Below are 12068 nucleotides of genomic sequence, written 5' to 3' on the forward strand. Positions count from 1 at the left end.
TTCTGGTCTCGATCTCCAGAGAGGTTCTGCTTAGGATCTCCAGCCAGGTTCTGTTTCCATGGTCTCTTGCTAGGTTCTCCAGCCAGGTTCTCCAGGTTCTCCAGCCAGGTTCTGTAGCCATGTTCCCTCGCTAGGTTCTCCAGCCAGGTTCAGTCACCAGGTTCTAGTCAGGTTCTCTTGCCAATTTCTGTAGTCAGGTTCAGTCCAGGATCTTTTGCCATATTCTCTCGCTAGGTTCTGTCTCTAGGTTCTGAGGCCAGTTTCTGTCCAGGATCTTTTGCCATGTTCTCTCCAGCGAAGTTCTTCTGTCTCTAGAGAACGTTCTGTGTAGGCTCTGTGCCAATTTCTGTCTTCTTTTGTCTCTCTCTGTCTCCTTCTGTGTCTTGCTGTCTTGTTACAACTGTATTTATACCAGTTGATTCAATCCTATCAATTCTACTACAAAGGTTAGGGCGTTTCTTATCTCCATTCCAGGGAGTAAAGATTATGTAGCTTAAGCATGATTGTTTGTAGTTAAAGTGATTAATTACCCACCTGGCACTTAGTTAAGAGGTTTTATTCCCTCCCTAACTTCAGGGGAAAATCCCTACCTGGGGAAACAACCTTTCTCAGAGACCTTGGTTAAAACACATGGTGCCTAGAAGGTGAGCAAACATATTAAGAACAGTATGCCATATATGCCAGATCCCTTGAAACAGCAAGGATGGATCGGCTCCTGGCAAATACCTGCTTTTCTGAATTTGGGGACATTAAAAGTTGCTGTGATTGCTTCTAAGTCATTTTTTTAAAGGTTCTAAAACAAAGCAAGCAAGCAAATCAACAAACTTAGAGTTGGGAGAACTGATTATCTGCCACCTATTGGAGGAATCCTTCCTAGAACATTCTGACATTTGACCAACCAGCTCTGTTTGAATGTTTTCAGGGATAAGGAGCATTTTCAAAGAGTGTGGGTCGTTTCCATTATTACACAGCTTACTTACAAAGGTATTCCAAATGCACCCAATCTAGCTTCACTGTGGACCCATCAGAACCAGCTCTGCTCTCTGGAACAATACTGAATTAGTCTAGCATCTTTTTATTTTTTTCATGTTCAGCTTTTCATATATTTAAAATGAGCAATCAATCTAGCAATCCCCTTTTCTCTTCTTTTTTTAATACATATTTTTTACTGATTTCAAAAAGGGAGAGAGAGACAGAGGGAGGGAGGGAGGGAGAGAGAGAGAGAGAGGGAGAGGGAGAGAGAGAGAGAGAGACATCAATGATGAAAGAACCATTGATCGGCTGCCTCCTGCATACCCCACACTGGGGATCAAGCCCGAAACCCAAGCATGTGCCCTGACTGGGAATGAAACCATGACCTCCTGGTTCATAGGTTGACACTCAACCACTGAGCAACACCAGCTTGGCCCCTTTTCTCTTCTTGATAAATATACCTAAAACACTTAAAAGTACTTGGAAATAGCCCATACAAATCATATCCAGCTCCAATCAGTTCAACAAAGGTTCATCAAGCCTCAGGTATTGTGCTAGGTTCTGGGAGTACAAAGAGAAATGAGACATAATCCTTGCCCTGGAGGAGCTTAAATGTAGTGGGGGGAAAAAGCACATACAGAGATAACTTTAATAACAGCAAGGGCTAAAATAGAATCCTGTTCAATAACAGTTACATACAAGATTAGAGAACAGGGATTAGGGTAAAGGATATAGAGAATACAACAGCAGGCAGGCATTGTGCCAGGGTCACAAAATTGGATCCAAATTCCTGGAATGAAATTCTACATAAAATGATTTAAAAAAAAATAGCTCAACCTAATCTAAGAAAAAATGTGATGGTGCTTACTAATTACATAGAGAGGAAAATGATGGACTGAAAATAACAAAGTATACATTCATATTAGAGACCAAGTGTACAGTTAAGCAATAAGTATTTGCTAAAATAAAATAAATTATTCCAAAGAAGATCTTAAAATCAATGACATTATATAGATTACTAAAGGGAGAGACTTATTTTACTGAATTCTAGTCTGAAGAGTAAAGTAGTGTTTGTTAGACAGAAATTATTTTGTATGACATCCAAGAAAGCATTCCTCTCATTCAATAATATCTGTTTCCATGAACATTGAAAGAATAAAAACACGAATGTTTAGGATTTCCAGAGCAATGGCAACTATAATTTATTGTTGGAATGTTAATATTTTTTTAAGCCATAGTGAAGTATTTTATTTGTAGGGCAATGGAGAGTCACTGTCTGATCCAGACAGTCACAAAAATAAGCCACAAATACAAAATTAGGTTGGAAAAGGCAATTCCTCCAAAATACCCAAATGCCTGGTCTTCACAGGCTCAGTCATTCCCTCCAAGATTCTCTTGGAACTCACCTGGACCAAGCCTCCTTTTGAATGGGTGGGGAAACTAAGGTTTGGAGTGAGAAAATAATGTGCCTCAAGGAATGACTTAAAATTAGTTACAAAGGATAAGTAGAAGCAAGACTCCTGATCATATAGAGCTGAGATGAAATACTGGGCTCTTCAGCTCAATTCAAATCTTTAGCTCTACAACTTAGCTATGTGGATCATGAGCAAGTTCTTCAATGCCACTAACTCTTTTGAAAATATATTTTTTATTGTTGATATTACAGATATCCCCCCCCCCTTTACCCTCTGCACTCAGCCCCTCTCCCTCCCCATTCCTCCACCCCCTGCAAGGCCTACACCACACTACTGTGTCTATGGGTTATGCATATCTATCTATATATATAAAAGCCTAAGCGACCGAACAACCAAATCACCAGTCACTATGACATGCACTGACCACCAGGGGGCAGATGCTAAACACAGGAGTTGCCCCCTGGTGGTCAGTGCGCTCCCATTGCAGGAGTGCCACTCAGCTGACCAACGGGTGCCAGGCGTCCGCAGCAGTGCTACTGAGTGGCAGTGGCTGCAGGAGCAGCAGGGCCGGGATGAGTGGGAGCGGCTCAGTGCCAGGCTCAGACTCCTCCCCAGCCACCTGCCACTACTACATCTCTCAGGGGATGTCAGACTGCCGGTTTCAGCCCACAGGGATCGGGCCAAAACCAGCAGTCTGAAATCCCCCATTGGGTCCTGGATTGCAAGAGGGCACAGGCCAGGCTGAGGGACCCCATCGGTGCACGAATCTGTGCCCCAGACCTCTAGTAAGCACATAATTTCTTTGGTTTATCTCTTCTAACTCTCAGTTACCACATCAGTAAAATGGAATAATAAAGAGTTCGGGGGAGGATAAGATAACCTGGGTAATTTGCTTAGCTCTCACTAAATGTAGCCAAGGGAATGTTAATATTCTCCTTGACCAAGAAACCCATTAAAGATAGACTTCAGTTGAATAATACTTAAAGTGCAATAGTTCAGATCTTGAGTATCAGAATTGAACTTTATTAAAACTGTCATCTTTCAATTATTTTGAACTGTTACATGTAAGATTAAAATTTCCTTTGACCATACAATCTTGTGTAAGACCCAAAGTGCATGTCAACCTTCTCTGTATATATTCCTTTAAACCAGCCATTTTCAACCTTTTTTTATCTCATGGCACACATAAACTAATTACTAAAATTCTGAGGCACACCAAAAAATATAATTTTTGCTGATCTGACAAAAAATAGGTATAATTTTGATTCATTCACACTGGACAGCTATTGTGTTGACCGTTGTCATTTTCTTTTTTTTTTTAAGTTGACAATTTAAGGGAAAAGAGGTCAGTGCCCTGACTAAATAGCCAGGTATTGCATGCTTTAAAAATTCCTGAATTTTTAAATTCAAGAATTTAAACACAGCGTACAGGTTGAAAATTGCTGCTTTTAAACTAATAGCATTAACTTAGTACTCCAGTCAATGCTAAAAACATGTTCAGCACTATGTAACTTCTTTACAACATATATAATTCCCATATTTTGTATTTAAATGTGTAGCTATCTCTAATTAACACTAATTTTGGTTCTTGATAATGGGATTTTTTGATGGGAACAAGATAACAGATAAATGTGACAATGTTTTTCTCAGGTCTATTTTTTAAACCACTTGGTCATTTTTCTCTGCTATAAGAGGACACTGTTTATCTACACCTGAATGTTCACAGCTCATAGACTACCACTCCCACTAAAGCAGTCCCCACTAATGGGGGTGAGTAGGACAAAAGTGGAGGGGAAGTATTTCAGAATCACCTGGAGAGTTTTCTAAAGCAGCGGTTGCCAACCTTTTGGACCTCATGGACCATCAGTGGTCCACAGACCACTGGTTGGCGACCGCTGTTCTAAATAATACCTCACCACTATCACAACTACAGAATGCAAATGTTTTAGAGGTGTGTTGCGGGCCTAATAGCAAGACTGAAATCAAGGGTTTACCTGGAACTGATTTAGAAGTTATTGTCCAGGAGGGCTGCTTAAAAAACCTACAAAAAAAGAGTAATGAGGACAACACGCAAGGTTTCTGAGGATACCTGTGTCTAAAGGGGTTCAGGTTCCAGCTAGACCTGTGGTACGGCAAGAAACCAAAAGAGGAAATCATTTCCATCACATCTATACATAAACCATGTACTTTCCACTGCTTACCTCCAATATTCTGGATTATTATGGTGCCTGCCACCACCACCTATAAAAGAACAAATGTATTTAGAAGATGAAAGAGGAAATAATATAAAAAATTGGTATTTTATTAAAATCCAATAACTACTACTAAAAAACAGATGCAGAAATCCAGAAAAATTGGAAAGAATAAACTTTGCCAGCCATTTGTAATACATAAAACTAATAATCATTACATAAAAAGCCTTTCTTTAATAGTTCCATGGTTACTATAAAGAATACTTTTGAAAGTTTTCTTGGCAGTCATTTTTAACAGTTAAAAGTGTTAAAAAGCTAGTAATCAGTGGTTATCAAAGTACCAAAAAAATGAAATTGGATCTATCTGGTCTCATTCTCCATTTTTACTGGTTTACCACACTGCTTTAGTAGGTAGACTGAGACAGCTTGAGGTGTGCTCTGCCAATGCTGTACTACCTAAAAGGAAATGATATAGTCTTCTGAATATATTACCCCTCATACATCAAGGCTTTCCACATCTCTTGTCCCAGGGAATAATAATCTAGAGCAGGAAACTTTAGAATCCATATATCCTCAAACCTGAAAATTTAGCGACGTTTCAAACTTAATAATATGCAGTGGTCTGAGTGTAAGACAGTGGGAGGTTACAAAGACTGTAGTATCTGCCCTGGCTGGTTTGACACAGTGGATAGAGCGTTGGCCTGTGGACTGAAGGATCCCGGGTTAGATTCCGGTCATGCCTGGGTTGCAAGCTCGATCCCCAGTGGAGGGTATGCAGGAAGCAGCTGATCAATGATTCTCTCATCATTGATGTTTCTGTCTGTCTCTCTCTCCCCCTTCCTCTCTGGAATCGGTAATATATAGAATTGGTGAACTCCTCCCCTCTCAAAATGGGGCAGCTGCTACTCAGCTCTGGTTAGTTGCTGGCATATGGGCATGTGGACCCAATGCTGCTAGATCTTCCAGTTCATGAAAGTCAAAAATTGAATTCTTTAAAATTTCATAACTCTTAGTTAGCAATCAGTTAAAAATAAAAAGGATTTGAACTGAACAAAATATGCTTGAGGACTAAGTTCAGCCTGCAGGCTACTAGCTCGTGATCTTTGATGAGACTCCTGGGAAACTCAAGACAGCAGTTGATCCATTCTTGGTAACCAGATGTTCTAGGAAGAAAGACATTCTCCTTCCACTTGGGCATTCCGATCACTCAAACAAATCTTGGTGGATCTGCACCCCCAATGTATGCTGGAGCTGACTAACTACCTAGGGTCATGCAGTACTACACAGATTGGAAACAGATCACACTCCCAGGAATCCCATCAGTGGCACAGCATTTACCGATCCTGGGGACAATCTAAGTTATTGAAGCCTAGAGGCCTTGGAGCCTCCAGAGCAGGACTAATGACAGGAAAATTTAGACATGTCTTTGAAAATGTGGTCATCGTCTCTCTAACATTTTCCAGAAAATAAAAATAAAAAACTTTGCATATCAACCCATTTAAAAATTAGTTTCAAAATTCAGTTATTTGTGAAAAGACTATTTTGAACTTTTTTTTAACACTACCTTTCATCAGTCATACATTATAACCGGATTTCTTTTCAGTCATATATAATAATGGATTTTTTTTCTATTAATATCTTGCAAAAAGTAATAATATCAACTTATTGGTGATTATTTTTTCTGTTGTTTTCTTTTTTTTTTTTAACATTTAAGATCTAGGAAGGCTATCTATCCATCTATCTACCTATCTATCTTCTTATCTACCACAGTGCATGATGTGGTATTTGCTCAAGACATATTTGTTTGGTTAGTAAATAAATCAATTTAGAGACAATTCAAAAAATCTTCCTTAAAATTTTCAAAAAACATTTCAAAAATATTCTTTAATTCTCAGAACAATGTTATCCTATCATATATAATATCACTATCCATATTATATCTGGAAAGCAGGCAATAGAACAGTTTCAACCCAATTGTGAAAATGAAGAGGAAATATTTAAAAGGCAGACAAACAACTCCTATTTGGAGTGCCCTCTATCTGTGTACCTGCCTACTATGTATCAGGTGCATACATTAAAATGATAATGCAACTATTCTAGAGTTCTAGGAAAGGGGATTCAATAATCCATGCTCCTCATTTAGACCCTCCTGCTATACAAGGAATTCAGGAAATACTAATGGGAAATAACACTGATGATACTTAGAGTCATGCTATAGAACATATTCAATTAATTGGAGAGTTTTCTTATGTAAGTAACATTTTCTTCCTCCTTGGTTAAACTGAATGCAGGAAACTGACCATGATTCTACCAAACATTCTGACCTTTAGGAAAGAGAAACTGTTACTGGGGTAGTAACAAAACCCTTTACCCTTAAGTAACTATTCTCCATTTTGCACTTTTGTACTTTATCCCTTTAGTACTTTAACAACCAAGTAAATTTGAATGTAAATATAGGTGTTTTTCCTATTACACAGATCTTTTTCCTTCCAGACTTGCCTTAGAAATTAGTTCAGCCATCTAAAAATATAGTATTCTTTTAGATTTAAAAACAAAATAAACAAGCAAAACCATAAAAAACAGATTTACAAATAAAAAAAAAAGGCCTGTTTGAAATCAATATGAAAACAGGTTTTATAAGTATGATAGCTCTTGAGAAATTAAAAAAAAAAAAGTACTATGGCACTAACAATATTTACCTCCTGATCACCTGTGGAAGAAGACAGTGTTTCCCCTACCTGCTAAATTAGTTTAGTATGCCTATCACAAATGAATGCCCAACAAATATTGCTGTTAGTTCCCTTATTCTGAGGAGAAAAAAAGCAGTTAGAGTCTAGAGTCCTTTAAGTAACTGTGGACAAATAGGCCCCTCTATTTCTCTGGGTCTTAATTTCCTCACCTATAAATGAGGAGATAGCTACAAAATCTTGCAGCACTGTTAAGCTCTTAAATAATATGATCTTCTAATTAGCCGTTTTGTAAATAGTCATGGTATAACTTTTTAAAGTTATATATTTTTACTAGAGGCCCGGTGCACAAAAATTTGTACACTCGGGGGTTGCGGGGGAAGAAGGGGTCCCTCAGCCCAGCCTGTGCCCTCTCGCAGTCTGGGACTCCTCGGGAGATAACGCCCTGCTGGCTTAGGCCTGCTCCCGGGTGGCAGAGGGCAGGCCCAATCCCTAGGTGCAGCCCCTGGTCGGGCTCAGAGCAGGGCCGATTGGGGTGTTGAGGCGCCACCCCCTGTCATGCACAGAGCAGGGTCCATCAGGGGGGTTGGGGCTCCGAACCCTGTCACGCACAGAGCAGGGTCGATCAGGGGGTTGGGAAGCTCTTCCCTGTCATGCACAGAGCAGGGCCCATCAGGGGGTTGGGGAGCTCCCCCTTGTCACACACAGAGCAGGGCCGATCAGGGGGTTGAGGAGCTCACCCCTGTCACTCACAGAGTAGGGCTGATAGGGGAGTTGGGGCACCACCCCCTGTCACACACAGAGCAGGGAGGTTCAGGGGGTTGGGGCGCCACCCTCTATCACCCACAGAGCAGGGCCGATCAGGGGGTTAGGGCGCCGCCCCTGTCACACTCAGGGCAGGGCCGATGGGGAGGTTATGGCTCTACCCCATCACACACAGAGCAGGGACGATCAGGGGGATGGGGCGCCGCACCCTGTCACACACAGAGCCGCAGGGCGATCAGGGGTTGGGGAGCTCCCCCCATATCAGGCACAGAGCAGGGCTGATCAGGAGGTTGGGGCGCCTTCCCCTGTCATGAACAGAGCAAGGCGGATAGGGAAGTTGTGGCCCCACCCCCTGTCACACACAGAGCAGCAGGGTGATCAGGGGGTTTGGGCGCTGCTCCCTATAACGCTGATCCCGGTGCCAGGAGGCCTCTCGGCTCCGCTGATCCCAGTGCTGGGAGGCATATTACCCTTTTACTATATAGAATAGAGGCCTGGTGCATGGGTGGGGCTGGCTGGTTTGCCCTGAAGGGTGTCCTGGATCAGGGTGGGGATCCCCACTGGGGTGCCTGGCCAGCCTGGGTGAGGGGATGATGGCTGTTTGCAGCTGGTCACACACCCTTCAGGGCGGGGGTCCCCACTGGGGTGCCTGGCCAGCCTGGATGAGGGGATGATGGCTGTTTGCAGCTGGTCAAACACCCTTCAGGGTGGGGGTCCCCACTGGGGTGCCTGGCCAGTCTGGGTGAGGGGCTGAGGGCTCTTTTCAGACTGGCGGGTGACTGAAGCTCCCAACCGCTCCTTTTTTTCTTTTTCTTTTTTATTCTAGGCCAGCTTTAGCTCTGGCTCCAACTCTGAGGCCTCTGCTGCTGAAAGCAGGTATCTGGTTTGTTTGGGTTCTATAATCGAAACAATGTATAACTCCAGCTCTGAGATCCCAGCTCGCTGAAAGCAGATTTCTGGGGTTTTGTTTAGCTTCTATATTTGTTACAATGTTTCAAACTGCAAGCTCAGAGGCCAGCAAGGCAGGCGGGGAACGCTGGAGTCCTCCATCACTGAAGCAAGCAAGCCCCATGTTAGCTTGAAGCTTCCTGGCTGCCGGCCGCCATCTTGGCTGGCAGTTAATGTGCATATTGCCCTGATTAGTCAATGGGAAGGGTAGCGGTCGTACGCTAATTAGCATGTTTCTCTTTTATTAGATAGGATTAATTCCAGAGAGGAAGGGAGAGGGAGAGATAGAAATATCAATGATGAGAATCATTGACCGTTGCCTCCTGCACGCCCCCTACTGGGGATTGAGCCCGCAACCCAGGCATGTGCCCTTGACCAGAATTGAACCCAGGACCCTTCAGTCCACAGGCTGACACTCTATACACTGAGCAAAACTGGCTAGTGCTAGTTATGGTATAATTTTAATCCAATGCTTCTCTACTCTCCTGTCTTTTGGGGGATATACTCAGAGAATATAATCAAAATTAATAAGGAAAACTTAAAATAGACCACTGCTACTATTTTAAAATTATCCAAGTCATTGCTGTCCTTCATTAGGGTGAAAAGTACTAAAAGATTTAAGTGTTGAATTAAATTTATTGATGCATTTTTAGAAAGGGCATAAAGAGATTTCTTTTCTTCCACTTCCTGTTCCCATCATTCTGTCTTTACTTTAATTTCCTTTTATTTCTCTAATTTCTTTCCCTGATATATTCTTGTCTTTTCTAGCTGGAAAGAGAAGGAAAATATGCCTCTCTGGATTTTGGACACAGCAAGGAGAAGAAAAACTTACCTTTCCACATAATCCAAATGCAAAGAGTCCAAGGTCTTCATAAGATGTCACAGCTGTTAAGAGAAATTGTAATTTTCATTTTTACACAAAACTATTTGTGTGCCAAGTCTTAAAGGCAAGAAAATTGTTCCACTACAACCTTATAGCTATTGGATGGTCACACTAAATTTAAAGTAGAAGTAACCACTTTTTGGGACACTTTTGAAGACGTATGGTCTTCAAGGATAGAGTCCTCTTAGAAGTAGAGCTTAGCAAACCCCAAGGTTGTCTAACCACCACCCAGGCTGCATTAATCCAAATGGAATAATTACTCAAGAACAAACCCCATTTCTCACTAAACAGTAACTTGCCTACTGCACTGTCCAAATGTAAGTTTTTGTTGGCAAGTTTCTGAAAACTGCATATGTAAATAAAGTTCAAGTATGAAAGCTGTATCATACTTTCAGAAACATTTACTTTTCCAGCTACCTAGGATAATGACTCTGTGTTCATGATAGAAAAAAATAATACCCTTATCCCACAATTAGTAAGGCATACACTTTTCTTTTTTCATCATAAAAGAGTATAAAATTACTCTCATCTCATTTCATACATTCTCATTTCATATGTTCAAAAAAATGTGAACACAGATGAAAATTCAATGGCTCATAAAAGCACTACATTTTTCCTCAACCCATATAGCTAACTAGTGACACCACTGGTAAAAATAAGAAAAGTAAAAACATTTGTATAATCCTACAGTGTGGACAAGTGCTTAACCTCATACTTCTTATACTAAAAAGGAGCACACTACCAAATCCCAAGGCTTGGTGGGAACACACATCTCCTATTGAGTCAGAGATATGGCTCATCATTTCTTAAAGCAAGTTTTCATACATCCCCTCAAGCTATATATGGGTTTTCTTTAAACTGCCACTAAATTAGCAAAAAAAATTCTTCTATTATTTCATAAGTAAGACTTCCAGGTATGTAAAAATAAGGACTTTAAATACCATCTATGGCCGTTACATGTTATAACAACATGGTCTAAGACAGTGATGGCGAACCTATGACACGTGTGTCAGAGGTGACACGCGAACTCATTGTTTTTGTTGATTTTTCTTTGTTAAATGGCATTTAAATATATAAAATAAATATCAAAAATATAAGTCTTTGTTTTACTATGGTTGCAAATATCAAAAAATTTCTATATGTGACACAGCACCAGAGTTAAGTTAGGGTTTTTCAAAATGCTGACCCACTGAGCTCAAAAGGTTCGCCATTACTGGTCTAAGAGAAAACAGTGAAATGCTGAAAAAAGTAAGTTTTAATAATTAAGAACAAAAATACTAACTTTTCTTGCCAAGTATACATTTAAGATTTTAACTTTATTATCAGAGTTGATCAAAGCATTTACAAACTTTTTGAATGGTACAGCTGTTTACATCCTACCAAACATAAGAGGCAAAGACAAATTAGTTCTGAATTGGGGATATATAAGTTGATTTTAAGTAGGAAACTTCATGCTTTAACAAGGAAAGACTTCAGTAATCATTTTACAGGGGTTGATTTTAAGTACTATACAGTTAGCCCTTGAACGGGGGAGCGCCACTCAACCAGAAGCCGGGCTTACAGCTGGGGAGTGCAGTGGTGGTGGCAGGATCCTCTCCTGACTCCGCAGCAATGCTAAGGATGTCCGACTGCCGGCTTAGGCCACTCGCTGCATGCCTAAACCATCAGTCGGACATCCCCCAAGGACTCCTGGACTGTGAGAAGATGCAGGCTGGGCTGAGGGACCATCCCCCACCACCGAGTGCACAAATGTCGTGCACCGGGCCGCTAGTTTTATTATATAATATGTGTATGTGATCCAAGTGTCCAGAAGGTCTCTGATCTGTCACTACAAGGCATGAGATTAAAGAAACGTCATTGCTTATTTTTTATATCCTTTTTTTAAAATCCTCACCCAAGGATGTTTTATTGTTTGTTTTTTTAAAGAGAGGAAGTGGGGAGGAAGGGCGGGAGAGAGAGACAGACATCGATGTGAGAGAGAAACATTGATCTGTTGCCTTCCATACATGCCCTGACAGGGAATCGAATCCACAACCTTTTGCTATACCAGAAGACTCTGACCAATTGCACCACCTGGCCAGGGCAACATCCCTCTTTTATAGTATAATTAAATATAGTCTTTATTAAGAAAAACTTTCCTTCCAAGAATTTTAAGCAAGAAGAATTTTCAGTGTTATATCAAATAGCTTAGTTTTATTTTTATATT

The 12068-nt window shown here is 40.9% G+C and overlaps 1 protein-coding gene across 1 annotated transcript in view; it reads right to left on the reverse strand.

Moving 5' to 3' along the window:
- SLC38A6 (solute carrier family 38 member 6) overlaps positions 1 to 12068 on the reverse strand; it is a 67729-nt gene that overhangs the window by 39582 nt on the left and 16079 nt on the right. The window contains exons 4-5 of the mRNA XM_081090414.1: positions 9812 to 9864; positions 4589 to 4628 (exon numbers count right to left, since the gene is read on the reverse strand). Coding sequence (XP_080946540.1) covers positions 4589 to 4628; positions 9812 to 9864 — 93 coding nt within the window. The remainder of the gene's footprint in view (positions 1 to 4588; positions 4629 to 9811; positions 9865 to 12068) is intronic.

The sequence above is a fragment of the Myotis nattereri genome, assembly GCF_964212035.1.
Source record: "Myotis nattereri genome assembly, chromosome: 1".
Classification (NCBI taxonomy): Eukaryota; Metazoa; Chordata; class Mammalia; order Chiroptera; family Vespertilionidae; genus Myotis; species Myotis nattereri.